The sequence below is a fragment of the Dipodomys merriami genome, unplaced genomic scaffold (assembly GCF_024711535.1).
Source record: "Dipodomys merriami isolate MVZ:Mamm:240054 unplaced genomic scaffold, mDipMer1.0.p SCAF_104, whole genome shotgun sequence".
In the NCBI taxonomy this organism is placed as follows: domain Eukaryota; kingdom Metazoa; phylum Chordata; class Mammalia; order Rodentia; family Heteromyidae; genus Dipodomys; species Dipodomys merriami.
This window is the reverse complement of record NW_027202316.1, coordinates 837,415-856,391: the sequence shown is the minus strand read 5'-3', so window position 1 is coordinate 856,391 and position 18,977 is coordinate 837,415. Positions and strand designations below refer to the sequence as shown.

The window sequence follows — 18,977 nt, the reverse complement described above, 5'->3', positions numbered from 1 at the left end:
AGAGCTGTGGCTTAAGTAATAGAACACTAGCAGTAGAGCTGTGGCTTAAGTAATAGAACACTAGCTTTGAGCAGAAAAGCTCCGGGAGAGTACCCAGACTCTGAGTTCAAGTCCCAGGACCAGCACAAAAAAAATTGGTTTTGATGAGGTTCCTTTAAAAATTTTTTTTTAATTTATTTTTATTTTTTGTGAACATACTGTACAGAGGGGTTACAATTACATGGGCAAGATAATGAGTACATTTCTTATCAAGCATTGCAGTCTCCTCCTTTGTTTACCCTTCACATCCCTTCCCATCCCCCTCCTTCCTTTAAAATTTTATAGATTATGCTTCTTGCATAAAATCTAACAAAGTTTGAGATAAGCTTCAAAATGAATCTTTTGTTTTTAATGGGTTTTTATTGGCTTGTATCAGTTATATAGCATTGTGTGGCGGGGGGATGTTATTATATCTCTACGCATGCTTACGCCATGTTTCCATCCCCACTCAAATATAATATCACCATGGGCTTCCTTGTTCCATTTTCATAGGTGCACATGGTCTACTTGCACAGTATTCAATCTTTCTCATTGCCCTCCAAGCCCTTCCTGTCAGTCTCCACCCACTCATAGAGTCTATTTCTCTTCCTGCCCATCCCCCCCTATGATCTCCAGCTTTTGTGGAGTTTCTCTGTGCTGCTCTCTTACATATTTGCCATGTGTCACAGTTACTCACCTTTTGAGGAAAAGTTTTGTATTGCCTTTTGTTGGGGAACTACCTAAGTGGCCCCCATAAAGTCTATGTCAGGAAGGACTTTGAAGCATTCAGCATTTTGCAGGGGAAAATTGGTTGTTTGCTTATATTTTTAACCTAAAAAAAAATAACACCGCAAAGGCAGCAGGTTCAAGGTAAGGTATATTTAGATCCCAGATTGGATTTCCGTTTCAGAGCAGCAACTCAGCAGGGCCATTGCTCTTTATCACCTTGACAATCCTGATCATCTTAACCAATCTGGAGCACAAAGTGGTCTTGCCAAACCACAGGACCAAATGTGTCAAGGCTCCAAAAATGGATTCAGGATATCATACCTTGAATGATTAGCCTTATCCTAAGAACAATTAGCTTTGACAATATGTTTCTATGGAGATGGTAAGGAAGCAGGCCTATGGGGAGAGTTATGGGAAATATACTGCAGTGTGTCGGAGCCCACTGTCTGTGCTTTGGGAAGCATTGATAACCAAGGCCATTTTATGAGTAGGCTGTTAAAAACACAGTGATACCGACTGAACAGACTTGATGGGAAAAACCCAAGTGCAAAAGCAGTGACATGTTTTAAGAGGCATGAGCCCAACCTGGGCAGTGTTTAGGCAGAGATTCTTTGGTAGAGAAGAGCTAGACTCAGACGTAGTTAGTTGGGCTAACTTTTAGAGGCACTAGATGCTATATGTCTATAGCCACTATTAAGGCCTTCCCCTCCTGAGTCTGCCCAGGACAATACAGAGTACGTGTGGTCTTTACTTACAAGTAAAACTAGCATTTGGAGAAGTTACATAATGTGCTTAGGATCCAAGAGGCAATCGGGGACTTGTGGTGGACACTGGTAATCCCAGCTGCTTGGGAGGCTGTATGAGAACAGGAGGATCTCAGGGTGAGGGCGGCCCATGCAGACCTGAGACTCTCTCCATGAATGGGAGATTAGATGTGGCATTTCATGCTTGTGATCCCAGAAACACTGGGAAGCCTAAGAGGAGGCAGAGAGCAGCGTAAGTGTCCCTAGGCAAGCAGACAGACCCTATCCTAAAAACAACCAGCAAAATAACAGGGCTGGAAGTCCCAGCCTAGCAGTCGCAAGGCTCTGAGTTCAAATCCCCAGTATCACCAAAAAGAGAGAAGTCATCCCAGAAGGCAGAAACAGGCAGCATGAGAGGTGAACTCATCTTTTAGCTTTCTCTCCCTCCCTGTACTATAGTATCTGACCCACAAACTGGGAAGCATCCATCTCTCCCATCACAGCCCTTTGAATGTAGTTATGTTGCTTTTCCCCCACCTGTCTAGGAAAATAAAAATCTGAAAGTGTCCTTCTGGGCCTTGCATACATCCAGGAGTCAGCCACTGGATGCATGACCAGGATCATCCATCTGTGGATGTACCAGGGCATGTTATCTCACTTGGGTCACTGGGCCAGTTCTGCCTTAAGATCCCTGAAACGATTAGATTCTAGTTAGGGAACATGAAGCCATGACCTATTTCTTTTCAGCTCCTTTAAGCCCTTGGCCATAATCTGAGCAATCTTGCCTAACCTTCTGGATAACAAGGGTTGAGATGGTAACCTCCCTCCACAGGTCTTCCTCTGCTCCCACCACAGAAGCTCTGATGTGGAACTGCTCTTATTCTAGAACACCAATCTTGCAGGAACATCCGTTTAAGTCTTTTAAACTGTAACATCTTATTTGTGTCTATGCCTTAAGGGGGACCTCCCTGCCTGTCAGCCAAATAGACTTCTAAGGACCCAATACTGTGATTTGATGAGGCAATGCAGACCTGAGAAGCTGCAGACTTATGTCCCTCTTGGATTGGGGGGGAGGGGGGAGGCTGGGAAGGGATGTGAAGGGTAAACAAAGGAGGAGGCTGCAATGCTTGGTAAGCAATGTACCCATTATCCTGCCCATGTAATTATAACTCCTCTGTACAGTATGCTCACAAATAAAATTAAATTAAATTTAAAAAAATTCAGACACATCCAGACTTTGGTGGCTCACACGTGTAATTCTAGCTATTCAGGAGTTGAAGACGCTTAAGATCCTGGTTTGAAGAGCGCTCAGGCAGGAAAAATAAGTCTGTGATACTCTTATCTCTAATGAACCAGCAAAAAGTCAAAGTGGAAGTATGGTTCCAGGCTTGGATAAAAATCCAAGCTACACACTGTTCACAATAGCTAGGATATGGAAACAACCCAGATGCCCCACCACAGATGAATGGATCCAAAAATTGTGGTATCTATACACAATGGAATATTATGCAGCCATTAGAAGTGGCAAAATAATGGCATTTGCAGGGAAATGGATGGAGCTAGAAGGAATCATGTTGAGCGAGGTAAGCCAAGAGCAAAGAGACAACGGTACATGGTCTCCCTGATAAGTGGATGCTAAATCCAAAATGTTAGGTGATACGACAAAATTAACAGGACTTAAGAAACAAAGAACTCCTGCTCATCTGGTCGAACCACTACTAAATATCCCCATGCTGCTGATCACATGTATGGTGTATATGTGTACACCGTTATATGTTATAGACTGTGATAGACAATTTGCTCCAGGAAAGTTAGAATGAACTTGTGACTTTAAATGAGCATCATTATTCCACAATACTATGAAATTTGGGAAATTATGTAATCACTTAATCACAATTTAAAAAAAAAGAACCTTGGGGAAGGTAGGGAGGGAAGGGATGGCAGGGTGAAAACAATGGAGGGGGTAACAATGCTCAATAGGAAGTGTACTCATTACCTTGCTTGTGTAACTGTAACCCTCTGTATAGTATCTTTACAATAAAAAATTTAAAAAATCCAAGCTACAGTGTGCAAGGCCCTGAATTCAAGCATCCCTCCAAAACAATTTAGGGAAAATAAGGAAAGTAGCTATGTATTCTTGCCAAGAGCACAGACCTGCAGTTTCAGCATGCTGTAAGTCCTGTGCTCTCTGTTGTCACTCAAGAGTGGAGTCTATGTGAGGAACATAGTGAAGGACACATACATCAGTCCTGACATTCTAGCATCTGGGAGGAATTTGATCTCAGAGTTGACGTTATCTGGGAGAAGTGCTCATAAAGGAAGAGCTTGTACTTTCACTGGAAGACAGCAGCGAACACAGAAGGAGAAAGTAGAGGACTTGGTGAACGGAGGTGCTTGGAATGGGTCACAGGGAGAAGAAAGATGCCTCTCGGTGCTACTTTCCAAGACGACATGTAAACCACAGCCTCCTTGACCCATGAAACACAAAGCGTCTCCTTCAAAGTTAGTTGGCTTAGGCACTGTGAAGCACAGCATTGCAGATTCAAATCAGATTCAAATCAGGACAGTTCTGTCCACCTTGCCTGAGCAGTGGTAGAAATGGAGGTTGAGGGCACGAGTCAATTAGTCTGAGTTGCTGGCTAACCTGTGAAATCAATGGCTTTCACATCAAAGGCCCATTTCCTATTCTCATTGCAGTTAGGCTATGGGTCTGCTGCAGCCCCCTGCACTCTGTGGGTGGGGGCTCTGACGTGCTACATCTAGGCCTAACCCACAACCCCCGTGGAGAACTAGGGCACACTGCTCTCAGAGGAGAGGGTACCATAGCAAGAGGACTGGTGAAAACTCAGGATCTCTTGAAACTTGTTGCTTGAGGGCTGGAAACATGGCTCGGAGGTAGAGCACCTGCCTAGCAACTTCTTGTAGGAAGTGGACAAAGCATATTGGGTTATGTGGCTGGCTTTGGAAGTCCATGGAGGGGAGGGTAGTTATGTTCAAGCATACACAGGAGCAGGTCACGTGGCAGAGCAGGTCACATGGCAGTGGGCAGGAACATGTGAGCTAGATGAGAAGGGCATCCAGGAGAATGCATCATGGTTCATGGCTCATGGTTCAGGAGGATAACAGTGAATCTCATCTGAGCCAACTCACAGTTTATGACATTTTTTATACCTACATGTATTTAGTTATTCTAACAGAACTCATGAAGCTTCTGGATCCAAGAAGAGAATAATTACAATAACAATCTCACCATTGTTTCCCCATGCCCAATTCCCTACCGGGTGAATGATGGGAGTTGACTTTTCCTCCTGTGTGAAAGAGTTTGTGCCACAGCAGAAAAACCCTAAAATTATGATTCTCAGAGCGAATGTAGGAGCTCATGACACATCTGGCCCTCCTCCCTTCTGGGACACAAAATGATCCTCCCTAGGGAGAGCAAACAAGAAACTCCAGCCTGACAACCATCTCCACAGGAGATGAGACTTTATATCCTTCCGGAAGTCTCTGTCTTGAGGGGGCCAGTCAATCATCCTTGAACCCAGGGGCCTTTGCTCAGAACTCTTTAACCCCAGAAACATGAAATTGTCAAGGAGATTAGTTTCCTTTCCTTTGTGCTTTTTAATGTTGTGAAGGGTGTTTAGTTTTAGAGATCTTCATTTTCAGGTTTGTGGAAATAAATGCCTTGCCCCTGTGCACAGTTCTAGGAAGATTGATATTCTCCTGTGGCAGGTATATTGAAGACTAGATCCCAAACCAGAACACATGTCTCTCTTTCCCCAGCCAGCCAACATTATTTCCCAGAACTTTCATCCTCTTAGGGAACTCTGTGTATGTGTCCATATACCTTCAATGTGGAAATGATAAAGTTACAGAAGAATCACAACTTATATAACTTTTATCTCTTCATACAATACTTTATTATCCAGTAACTTATTTAGTCCCCAGGACTTTTGAAACACTATTGTGGAAAACATGACAGTTGGCCACACACTGTCACATTCATCTGGATCTGTGCATTCAATCGTCTGGGTTTTAATATCTTTAGTAGATTGTGAATTCAAAGAAGGGATTGTTTCTCAGTGTCTGAGAAACTCTTCTACATGTCTGTAGAGTACAAGACTGACTTATGACTAGCGATAGATTTTTACTGGATGCCCTTTCTTCCAAACAAAACAACTTCCATGAAAATAATTTATGGAAGTTTCCACTGTGTTGTGAAATAAGACTATTTTAGAACTTAGAAATAGGGATGGATGCCAGGCGCCGGTGGCTCACACTTGTAATCCTAGCTACTCAGGAGGCTGAGATCTGAGTATTGTGGTTCAAAGCCAGCCTAGGCAGGAAAGTCCATGAAACTCTTATCTCCAATAAACCACCAGAAAAACCAGAAGTGGAGTAATAACTCAAGTGGTAGGGCACTAGCCTTGAGCTGAGGAGCTGAGGGATGGCACTCAGGCCCAGAGGGATGGGTATATCTGACTCTGGAGTCAGTGACTCCCTAAAGATCACATGGACCTTGACCTGTAAGTCCTTGTTAACACCAGGCTTTCACCAGTCAGGCAGAAGCTTCCTTTCTTCCTTTTTACATGGGGCTCTTCCATTTCCCCAAATACAGTCAAGCTGGAAGTGGGTGCAGAGAAGCAATGTGTATAATAGGAGTTGTGCTTGTAATGGAAGAAAAACAGGTGGGAACAGAGAATGGCTCCTAACATGGGAAACATATATCCTATCATGTCAGATATCAAGCAGGAATATCAAGCAGAAATAAGCTTCATCACAGGTATTCAGCCAAGCAGGTAAGAAGCAGCAGGCATGTCTACTCATTCTACAACAGCCACATGAGTACCAGGACCACTGAACATGCAAAGGCTAGCTAGAGATTTTCCACATTACATGCAGTCAGCATTGGTAACAGCTGTCATTTTTTTTAAAATTTTATTTTATTTTATTTGAGAACACACTGTACAGAGGTGCTACAATTACATGGGCAGGATAATGCATACATTTCTTACCAAGCATTGCAGCCTCCTCCTTTGTTTACCCTTCACCTCCCTTCCCCGCCTCCCCCCTCCCCCCACCCAATTTTACCCCCCTCCCCCCACCCAATTATACCCCCCTCCCCCGCCCACACCGACATTGTAAAGCTGGTTTTGACATGACATTTTGTACTTCTCATTGTTGCAACAGGTCCACCTGAATCCTTAAACGACTTGTTTGTCCCCATCTCCTCCACATGTTATACTGACATCAAATATAGTAAAAGCGGGGGTTACACTGTGGGGGAGGGACATAAAAAGCAACAAAGAAATAATCTTATAAATGCGTTAGAAACACATGCATGAAAGAAACGAAAACATTAAAATACATATTTAAGGGTTCATTTTCCTAACATCACATTATCTGACCTTTTCCGCTTGACTCATACCTATACTAGATATTGCAAATAAGGGAAACCATGGGACCTATGCTTCTTTGGGCCTGGCTTACTTCACTTAATATAATTTTTTCCAAACCTTTCCATTTCCTAACAAATGGGGAAATGTCATTCTTTCTGATGGAGGCATAGAATTCCATTGTGTATATATACCACATTTTCTTGATCCATTCATCTACTGAGGGGCATCTGGGTTGGTTCCATATCTTAGCTATGGTAAATAATGCTGCAATAAACATAGTTGTGCTGGTAGCTTTAGTGTGGTCTTGTTTGTAAACGTTTGGGTAAATGCCCAAAAGTGGGATTGCTGGATCATAGGGGAGATCTATGTGAAGTCTTTTGAGAACCTCCATACTGCTTTCCAAAGTGGTTGAACAAGTTTACATTCCCACCAACAATGAAGTAAGGTTCCTTTCTGTCCACATCCCCTCCAGCATCTGTTGTTGTTAGAGTTCTTGATTTTTGCTGTTCTAACTGGAGTGAGGTGATATCTCAATGTTGTTTTGATTTGCATTTCTTTTATGGCTAGGGATGTTGAACATTTCTTCATGTGTCTATTGGCCATCCTTCTTTCTTCTTCAGAGAAGCTTCTCTTAAGTCTTTCGCCCACTTATTTATTGGGCAGTTGTTTCTTTGAGGATTTGTTGTTGGGTGGTTTAATTTTTTGAGTTCCAAGTATATTTTAGATATGAGACCCTTGTCCGTTGTATGGCTAGTAAAGATCTTCTCCCAATCAGTGGGCTTTCTATTGATCTTGCTCAGCTGTCATTTTTGTACACTTCTCACCCCCACAAATTCTTGTCCCTTCAGCACACCCATTCTGTTTACGCCACTCTTGTGTCTGTCCTGGATTCTCACAAAGTCACTTGACTTCCTCCCTTACCTTTCTCTGCCTTTGGTGTGCTCTTAAGCCAGCAGCCATGCATGAGCTTGTTCAATGCCAGCGAGAACATGGCACTTGCCTTTCCAGAGCTTCCCAGTGTCACCACACCCCACTTTATGTAAGCAAGTCTTATCAAATATAAGAAAGGGAAGTAACTCTCTCTATTCTATCAGATTATAGCATAATTAAACCAGAACTCAGCAGCAAAAGGTACTACAGAAAATATGTAAACCCAGGGAGAGAGACTGAACAACACGTTGTTAAATAACATGTGGGTTACTGAAGAAATAAATGAAGAAATCAAAAAGTTCCCAGAATCTAATGAAAATGAAAACACATTCTACCAGAAACTTTTGGATAGATACAGCAAAGGCAGTGCTGAGAGGAAAATTTACACCTATGAGTGCATGTATTAAGAAAGTACAACTTTCAAATAAATAACCTAATGCTATACCTCAAACTTCTAGAAAAACAGAAACAAACCAAACCCAAACTTAGATTGGTTTAAAATATTAAAGATTAGGATAGAAATTAAAGAAATGGAGACTTTAAAATTTTCAAAATGTTTATGAAATGAAGCCATTTCTTTGAAAAAATGCATAAGATAGATAAACTCCTAGCTATTTTGGCAAAATTAAGAGTGAAAGAGACTCAAATTATTAAGAAAGATGGAATATCACAACAAATACCAAAGAAATTTGCAGACTTATGAGAGAAACTCTTGAAAACCTATACTCAAATGAACTAGAAAATATAGAAGAAATGGGTAAATTTCTGGACACAACTGACTTGCCAAAATTAAACCAAGAAGACATAGACAAGCTAAACACATCTATAACAAGCAATGAGAATAAAGCAACAATGGATACTGCAAACAAAGAAAAGCCCAGGACCAGATGGATTCACTGCTGAATTCTAAATGACCTTTGAAGTGGAACTAATCCCATTGGTTCTCAAACTTGTCCATGAAATAGAAAAGAAAACAGTGCTAACCCAACTCATTCTACAAGCACGTGTTATACTCCCAAAGAAGACAGAGACATAGGAGAGAGAGAAGGGGAGAGGGAGGGAGGGAAAGTGGGAGGGAGGAAAGGAGGGAAGGTGGGAGAGAATTATAGATCAGTCTCACTGATAAACATGGATGTAAAGTTTTCCAATAAAATTATTGACAAAAAAATTCAACAACACATTTTAAAAAATCATACACCATGATCAAGATGGTTTCTTTCCCAGGTTACAAGGATGGTTCAACATACATAAGACAATAAATGTAATACATCATATAAAGAGAACCAAGCAGAAAAAATTCACATGGTAATCTCAATTGATACAGAAAATGCCTTTGGCAAAATTCAAAATCCATTTATAGCAAAAGCTGTTAAGAAACTAGGAATAGAAGGAGAATGACTAAACTTAATGAAGGATTTTTATGACACACTTATAACCAATATCATATTAAATGGGGGAAAAACTGAAACATGTTCCCCAAAGTCTGGAATGAGTCAAGGGTTCTACCATCCTGACTATCATACACTATGGTACTAGCATTGCTAACCAGAGCAATAAGGCAGGAGAAGAAAATAAAAGGCATTCAGACAGAGAAGGAAAAAGTCCAATTAACCCTATTTGCATATTATATGATCCTATACTTAACTGATCCCACAGATTCCATCAATAAACTTCCAGATCTCATAAATACTTCCAAAAATGTAGCATGACCTAAAATTAACCCTCAAAAATCTGTAGTTTTTCTAGATGCCAACAATGAACAGGCTAAGAAAGAAATCAGGAAAATAATTCCATCCACATTAGCCTCAAAAAAAAAAAAAAAACCCAAGAATTAAATACTTATATATTAGCCTAACCAAGAAAGTGAAAAGCCTCTACAATGAAAACTGTAAAACCTTGAAGAAAACAACAGAAGGTGTTTTTGGATTAGCAAAATAAATCTCATGAAAATGGGCTTGCTGCCAAAAGCAATATACAGACTCAATGCAATACCCAAAAAAGTCCCAATGTCATTTTTACAAAAACAGAAAAGTCAATCCAAAAATTGAATTGGAAGTATAAAAGGCCCTGAGTAAAAGAACAGCATTGGAGATAACTCAATACCAGACTTCAAATTATACTACAGAGTTTAGTATTGGCTCCAAAATTCAATTGAACAGAATAGAAAACCCAGGAGCAAAAGCATAGTACTACAGACATCTAGTTTTTGACAAGGGAGCAAAAAAAAATATACTGGAGAAAAGACAGCTTCTTTAACAAAGGGTGCCAGGTTAACAGGAGCCTGACACTGGGCTCCTACCTCTGACCTTGTACCAAAAAAATCAACTCTAAATAAATCAAATAACTCAGAGTAAAACCTGAAACTTTAAATCTACTACAGGGAAAATATAGGAAAAACTCTGAAAATCATATGCACAGGTAATTATTTTTTAGAATAAAACTCCAGTTGTCCAGAAAATAAGAATGAGAATTGACTAATTCTTTTTTAGTGTATATATATATATATATATATATATATGTATTATTGTAAAGATACTGTACAGGGGGGTTACAGTTACATGAGTAAGGTAATGAGTATATTTCCTATTGAGCATTGTTACCTTTTCCTTTGTTTTTCCCCTATCATCCCTTCCCTCCCCACTTCCTGAACTTCTCCCTCCCCACCCTGAAGTTGTAAAGTTCGTTTTCAACATAATGAACATAGTGTCTTGTACATCTCATTGTTACAATGGGTCAACCTGTATCCTTATTTCAGCATTTTGTTTTTCCTTTCTCTTCCCCAAATTAGAAAAATGTATATACAAGATGCAGGACACCGGACTCAAATACAGTGAAAACAGGGGTTATACCATGGGGGATGAACATACAAAAGAAACAAAAAAATCACATAGTACATTATAAATACATTAAAAAACAACAGCAAGAAAGATAAAAACCTCTGCATTAAATTAAAAAAATTCTTCACAGCAAAAGAAACAGCTAACAGAATCAAGAGATAACCCACAGAATAGAAGAAAATCTTCAAAACCTTTTTCAATAGATAAAGGATTAATGTCCAGAATATACAGAAAGCTAAAAAATCCTGAACAGCAAAAGAACAAATAATCCAAGTAAGAAGTGGGCCAGTGAATTGAACAGACAGTTCTTAACAGAAGTAATACAAATAGTTGATAGATAAATGAGGAAATGTTGAACATCCTTGGAAATGTACATTAAAACTACACTACGATTCCATCTCATCCCAGTTAAAATGGCATCCATCAAGAAAAACTGGTGGGGGGGAGGTCAAGGGCAGGGGTAGAGAAATGAAGAGAAGAAGTGGGAGCTGAGAGTGCAGTCAGAATATTCAATGCGTATACTACAAAACTAGGAAAATTGAAGGGAGGGTGTGGGTTGGAGGGATGGGAGAGAATGATGTCAAGGTGACACTGAGATGCAGTGTGCTCATAAACAAATTTCCTGAATGGTAGCCCTTTGTACAACTATGTAGAGATAATAAATAACTTTTTTAAAACACGACAATAAATGCTGGTGAGGATTCAGGTGAAAAGGGAACTTTGTACATTGTTGGTGGGAATGGAAACTAGTGCAACCACTATATACATCTATATATGTATAGATGTATATACATATGTATATATATATATATTCAAATTATGGAAATATTTAGGAGGAAGGGAGGGAGAAAAGAGTAAGCATGTATGATTTTGTAATACATTGCAACAATGTATTATGGTATAATCTCAATAAAAATTCTTGATGAATAGCTAGTGGGAAGAAAAAGTAATGGCGTTATTTTTGAGGAAAACAAAACATGTACACATATCTGACATACACCTTGGTACAATCTCAATATACACTAAAAACAACAAAAAAAGAATGACCAGAAACAAATTTGGGAAGGTGGGTTGCTGCAAGGGAGACTGGAGTAATTAGGGGGTGCGTGAGGATGACTATGCTGGAGTAGTTGTTTGCAGGTATGAGCACAGATATGTAGAACATGTTAAAATTGGTTTGAGAAGGGGAGAGGTGTAGAGGAGAGTGGTGGGTGCTTTGGATTGGAATACACTTGTACATGTGTGGGAATGTCACAGAGAGCGTGCACCCCCTCCCCGGCAGAACGAATGTATGCTAATTTAAAGAGAAACATCACATCCCTGCGGAAGAATACCAGGCTGACAGATTCTGAAAGAGCAAAGAAGAGACTAGGGGATGGATATGCAGAATAAGACAAGCATGCTATGCTCACATCAAGGATGATTTTCAAAACATTTTTTTCCTTGAGAAAGAGAAAGGAAACATCAGTGACAAAACAACAGGATGCTTTGCAACCTAGAAGAAGAAAGCTATGAAAATTAACTTAAGAAATAGAAACAGGAGCTTAGTAGAGAAACATCGTACACCTGGGTGGGATCATATAATGTATAAAGACTTCTGTTCACTTGTTGGTTGAATGTAACCACACTAACAAAATCTGTGGGGCTTTTAGGCACCAGAACATGGCTGGCTGGGGCTAGATGGTGGGCTCCTGGCACACTGCATGATAGTCCTTTGGGTGGGTGATGATAGCTCTCTACTTTGCATGTGAATACCCGCAGCTCTCTAGAGAGCTAACAACTATAGCAGACCTGGAATTTATTTTACAGATTGGGTAACCTGTACTATTTAATGTGGTATGTATTATAAACACAGAATAAATATAGTTACATTCTCATCTGTGCACACACAAGCGAATATTTAATAATTATGTGTAGGAATAGAAAAGACGGATAGTCCTGAATTAGCAGAGTATGAGACCTTTATTTTAAAACATTGAAGGCTACATAAATAGCATTTGGAAAAATTTGCAGGGGTAACTAAACATTATCAGTAAAAAAACCAAAATGTACACAAGGGTGAATTTCAAAAAAAAAAGATTGATATCTGGGTACTGGTGGCTCACACCTGCAATCATGAGGCTGAGATCTGTGGATCATAGTTTGAAGCCAGCCTGGGCAGAAAGGTCCATGAGACTCTTCTCTCTAATTAACCACCAAAGTGACAGAAGTGGAGCTATAGCTCAACTGGTAGAGCTCCAGTCCTGAGTTAAAAAAAACCTAAGGAAGAACTCCCAGACCCTGATTTCAAGTTCCAGTACTCATACAGATGCATGTACAAAAAAATTCAGACAATTAATGTAAAGCAGAAACAAAGAACAAAGGCAAAGGAAGGAAGATAGGAAGGAAGGAGAGAAAGCAGCTTAGAGCATCTGAAAGCTCTCAAATCAGTGCTCTAATTGCTCTGTGGAGTTTGTCTAGCTGCTCAGTGGCCGGTGTGAAGCCGAGACAGAAACAAATGCTCTGAACCTCTGTGCCTGGCTTTCAACCTTGCCTCTGCTCCTTACTATTTACTTGTGTGATTTTGAGCAAGCCACAGAGCCTCTCTGTGTCTCCGTTTCCCTGGCTGTAAGGTGGAGACCATAATAGCAAGTGCCTTGCAAGATTGTTATGAAGAGTAAATGGGTTAACATACATTGAGCATCACAAGTAGGAAACTATATAAATAATAGAATTTCATTTTCTCTACTGTGTTCCCAGTGCCTAAACTGATGCCAGGCATGGAGGAGATTGCCAATTAATGGCTTTGCTATATTAAACCTCTCAGACTTGCTAAAACCCCAAGCAATCTCCATTCCTCAAAGATAACTACTGACAGACTCTATAAGTAGAGGTCGATATGCAATTCATCAGTATGAATGTAAGTACAGATGTGTCTATCATCCATCTATCTTCTCTTTCTTTCTTTTTTTGTCAGTCATATGGCTTGAACTCAGGGGCACTGTCCCTAAGCCTTTCTGCTCAAGGCTAGCACTCAACCACTTTGAGCCACAATTCCACTTCTGGTTTTCTGGTGGTTAATTGGAAATAAGAGTCCAACATCCTTTTCTGCCTGGGCTGGCTTTTAACTATGATCCTTAGATCTCAGCCTCCTAAGCAGCTGGGATCACAGGCATAAGCCACCAGCACCAGTTTATCTATCTTTTAATCATCTATATCTATCATCTCTTTCTCAGACCCCCCCCTTCTCTCCCCCTCTCTCTCCCTCCCCTACCCCCCTCTCTCTCTGTGCTAGTACTGAGGCTTGAACTCAGTCTGAGTGCTATTTCTTAATTTTTTATTTCAAGGATGATGTTATACATACCACATGAGCCACAGCTTTACTTCTGACTGTTTTGGTGGTTCATTGGAGGTAAGAGTTTCATGAACTTTCCTGCCTGGGATGGCTTCAAACCTCAATCCTCATATCTCAGCCCTCTGAGTAGTTAGAATTACAGGTATGAGACACCACTACCCATCCATCTATCTTATCCATCCATATCTGTCTGTCTGTCTGTCTGTCCATCTGACTGTCCAACTGTCTGTCTGTCATCTACCTATCTGATTTTGGATCATGGAAATAATGAAGACTTATTTGTTACTGTACACCTAATGGGAAATTAGATGAAATATAAAACCAGGAGAAGCAAGCCCCATGCTGCTGAGGGCAGAGTTAAGTCCTTCTGTCTTTTATAATTCTGCCCATCATGTTGCTTATTATACAAGGAAATGTTTTGATAGTCTGTTGGTGAAATCTGTTTTGAATGAAAACACCCTGGGATCAGCTATTATTCTTAGACAGCTTTGTTGTGGAGTTACTGGAGTGTGGCATGCTATTTCAAGCCTCTCCCTACCACACAAGAGTTCTGGGTGGAATGTGGAGGTAAGTGATAAAGCTAACAGGGCTGGTCTGTACAGCAGTAGATCATAGTTTGTGGGGAGCATGGTAGTGGTGGGGAGTGTCTTTAGTACATGACAGTAGCTGTGACTCAAGCATAAGGGTCACATGCACATTGCCTAACTCTGTGCTGACACCAGTTTTCTTCCTCATTTTCTTCTCCCTCCTCCCCCTGTTTTACTTACTTTCCTAAAATGTATGTGTGTTTGATTGGTTGGATCAATGTTTGTCTTAGGAAGTTGCAGCCAAAGTCATCTTTCTGATCTCCTGCAATTCAAACCGTGAATCCTTCAATGACTTATTCAGTCCTGGTCATTCATCTCCTTACCTTAGGTATAGTGATCATGCCCTTTTACCAGATGCCACGTGAAAGTACCAAGGATGAGAGCCCCAATCTCAGGAATTCTAAGTCAGTTTTACTCATCTCATCAGATCTTAGACAGTTATTTAAATAGTTTATTACAATTAATTTTAGCACCATTAAAGTAACTTACAAGGTTGTATTCCAGGCCTTCTGTTGTGGGGTGAAGGGTAAACAGGGAGGCTGAGGAACTGAAGATTAAGACAGATGAATAGCTGAGGGAAGAAAATATCACTCAGGTAGAAGGAAAAGCAGGTACCTGGGAACACAGTATGGTTCCTGGCAGGGGTGAAGAAGGTAGGCAGCTGTGATGTAGGAATGGCAAGACTAGATACATGTTCCATGTATGGAATAGTCTCAGTCTAAAGGAAGTAGGAAGTCACCAATACAGGAGGTGAGACACAACCAAGTTCCTTTAAAAAACTAAAAGAGGAGCTCTTTATTGTATGGAATCCATGCTCTGGGGAAAGGGTGGACCTGAGAGACCAGAGTTCATTAGAGTTGGGTAGTAGAAAGACTTGGGCTGTGATGGAGAATGCATAGATAGTGAGAAGCAGAATACTTAGCAGGTAGGACAGGTACCTGGTTAGACAGAAAAGAGTCTGTGGAAGGAAGAATAACTGAGGTAGATTTCTATGTCCATGATGGGGAATAATTGGTGAGCAGAGGAGCCATTACCAAGTCTGGGTTTGGGGAGAAAGGGCAAAAATCCTGAGTCCCTTTGGGGAGACTGGGAGAAGTCCTCTCAGCAGGTACTGTGTTTTAACTCCAGATGAGCACTCTGAGCTGTCACAGACATTAAGAAATACCAGTGTTGACATCTTGATCCTGAGCTGAACAGAAGCATGAGTCTCTAGTGTGACTGAGGATGTGACATCCTCTCATCTGAAATAGGTGATCTAAGAAGAGACCACAACTAGAGTAGGCCTAGAGCTTCCTATGAAGCAGGTAGGAGCCCAGTAGCCATGACTGGGTAGTGGGCTGGAAGGAGGAATTTTATGTGGTTTGTTTCCAAAATTTCCAGTGCTTACCCATCCGGCTGTCAGGCACTGAGAAGGACTTCATGTATGGATGCTAAATTTTTTCTCCCTGCTGTTCAAGCTGTGTTCCAAATGTGAGCACCCAGAATGCTCTTTGTTTCTGCTACAAACTCATTTGTCAGCACAGCTTCAGGTTTCATCGGCGTATGGGAATGCTGACATCACATACTGCTTTGTTCTGCAATGAACTTGTATATTGATTACTTCCATGGAAAGGTTGACTTTAGAGAAGGACCAGGTTACAAAATCAGAATAAAGACTGAAGAATCAAAATCACATAGCTTAAGAGGACCGTGAGAGACATCATTCATGTCTTTCCTATGCCTGTCATTTCTCTGTTTAAATCCTTTATGCTAATTTTGTCAAGATGGGTACAGAGCCAAGGGTGTTGGGATGATAGTGATTTTACTGGATCATTTACTGAAAAGGGAAGATGTGTCTTGAGTCTTTTATATCTGTGTAAAGGTTCTGAGATGATATGTGTATCAATTTAGTTGTAAATATGAGGGTTTTTTTTAGTGGTGAAAGGTTTTATAAATGGGACGATCAAAGGACACTTTTGTGTAGTTTCCTCAGAGGATTTTCTAAGGCCCTGTTTCTTGGAAAGGAAAAAAGATGTTCTATCATCTGATTCTTTCTTTTGAAGTTTAAATGTTCAAAATCCAACTCAAACTATGGCATAGAAAAATACCACTTGCTGTATTGTTATGAAAATGAGTATGATCCTTGTATGATTTTTCTGTTCCCATATCTGTTGCCCCAAGCCCAAGACCTGGGTGGTGGGGATGTAAAGGGGAGGCGGAGGGGGTGGAAAACAATGGTCTCTGTGTGGGAATGTCACTGATTTTCTTTGCTTTGGATACACACTGAGTTAACCTCATTGGACTCTTCCCCAGGAATTGATGTGCGTACACGTGGTGGGTCATTATGCTGCTGCACCTGTGTAGTGTGAAGGTCAGTGTGATTTTCTGATTATAAGAAACGATCCATGTCATTCCATTATAATTCCCTCCCCCCCCCACTCATAATGGAATGTGCCTTCATCCAGAGCCCATCATGGCTGTCCAGCCACGGTCAAGTGTAACCCTGACATCTGAGACCATCACTCGCCCCTCCCACCACCTGCATCTCCACCTTCTACCCCCAAGGATCTGACTGCGCTCCACAATGAGATGATGCTTTCTGCATGTCATTTCTTGTGTGTTGAGAATGTACCATTGTTGTAAGTAAATTTGTATTTGGAAATATATGCTCTTACCCAGAGATCCACTGGGCTGTGGGTCACTGCCCCACATTTCAGATGGACAACTGAAAAAATGGTTGAGACAAAAACCAATTTCTCCTCCCAGCTCAGTCAGGGCCTCCAAGATGCTACAGAAGCCATAAAGTGGGCCTTGTTCTCCGTTTTCAGAGTGGCTTTACTGGGAAGATACTTTCTACCAGATCCTCTCAGACTTCCTGCCAAGTCCCTTCCTTCTTGTGTCTCAGGTTTGCTTGTGATGACAAGGTTTTTGTATTTATAAGAATCCCAGTTGCCACTGACCAGGCAGTATGCATCCGATTTATGCTGCATGCTTTCCCTGCAGGCTCATCTCCTGAGAGGTAGGTGCAATATGGTTCCCATTTCTTGTGCTTAGGAGCAGGACCACTAAGGCTGAAGTCACTGCTCCCGGCTGGTAAGTGAGGAGCAGAGATTCATTCCACTGTGCTCTCTGTGTCAAAAGTGGAAACTATGACCCCAAGACCCTTAGACAGCTCTGGTAAGATCCCTCACCCTGTCCTTAAGAGATGCCTCTGTTTAAAAAATGAAATCCAAGCTGGTGTTTGCATTGTGCCTTGGAAATTTGCTGAGCATTTGCACGTGTGTATTTAGCTAACCCTTGAAATAACCCACATGAAGGAGAAAAGAAACAAGAGGCGCTCACTGCCTGCCTTAGCACTGGGCAGGAGGGAGAGGCCACACTCAAACACAAGCCACGTCTCCTCTTCCAAAAGGCACTGGCACCAGTGCATGCAGAGGACAATATTACTCATGAATAGTTAGTTCTGATGTACCTAGAAAAGGAGCATGCTATATCTTGGGTTCAGGAAGCATTTAATTAGGACCTAATCCTTTGTTGCTAAATGTCCAGGGGCAGACAACACAGCAACTTTGAAGTCTCCCTTTTTCTTACTGGGAATTCTCCTCTGGGACAGCCTTGCCTGTGAGAACTCAGCAGGGGCTTTGTGCTCAGCTCATTCAGCTTCTCTCCAGTCCTCCCCATTTGAGAAAAGCTTACTCTTTGCTAAGAGAAAGTTTCTTCCAATGCCCAGCTTGTCAATCTCTGTACAGTCTCCCTGAACCACTATGTTTTTTCATTGACTGTAAAGATACATTGAGAAATCATGTTAAAATACCAGGTCATACCTTTGGTGTGCTCCCCCTGCCCCATTTTCTTCTTTACAGAAATCCTGTCCTCCGGAAGTTAGGGTTCCTCGGTCCTAGAGAATCTTAGGTACTGTGCATCTTCACATACAAGTCGACTTGAAATAAAAGCTTCAAGTCTACACACAAAGTCATCTTGGGTGATAGTATTCAGTGATCTGGAAACAGGATGATCCAATCTTGTCCCTCTACATTTATGCAAATGAATTCTTCTCACTCAGTAATACAAAAGACTCACCTTAGGAAAGAGTATTGATTATTATTCTTTTTTTTAATGGTGATGCTGGGAATTGCACCCAGGGCATTTTACATACCAGACAAACACATTTGAGCCACATTTCCAGCCCAGGAGAAATTTGATCTCAACTAATGCTCCCAACCTCAGTGCTGTGGAGGACTAAATTTGTGAAGTGTGAGTAGAACCATCACCCCCTGGAAACCTGAGAAGACAGAATTCGCCACCTTATTTCCAATGTCAGGGAAGTTCAATGTCAAACTCCTAGCCCCAAACCCTATGTGCTAATAGACACTTAGGAATCCATAACTTTTGTGTCTCACTTAACCTTTTCGAACTTAAAATGA

The 18,977-nt window shown here is 41.1% G+C and overlaps 1 protein-coding gene across 7 annotated transcripts in view; it reads left to right on the top strand.

Moving 5' to 3' along the window:
• Hecw1 (HECT, C2 and WW domain containing E3 ubiquitin protein ligase 1) overlaps positions 1-18,977 on the top strand; it is a 306,170-nt gene that overhangs the window by 77,333 nt on the left and 209,860 nt on the right. For 3 of the 7 annotated variants that reach the window (XM_069998137.1, XM_069998155.1, XM_069998146.1), the window contains one exon: positions 16,867-16,924. The exons of the other annotated variants lie outside the window; for them this stretch is intronic. In XM_069998137.1, the coding sequence (XP_069854238.1) occupies positions 16,898-16,924 (27 nt within the window). In that variant the 5' untranslated portion in view covers positions 16,867-16,897. The remainder of the gene's footprint in view (positions 1-16,866; positions 16,925-18,977) is intronic. 7 annotated transcript variants of the gene reach the window in all.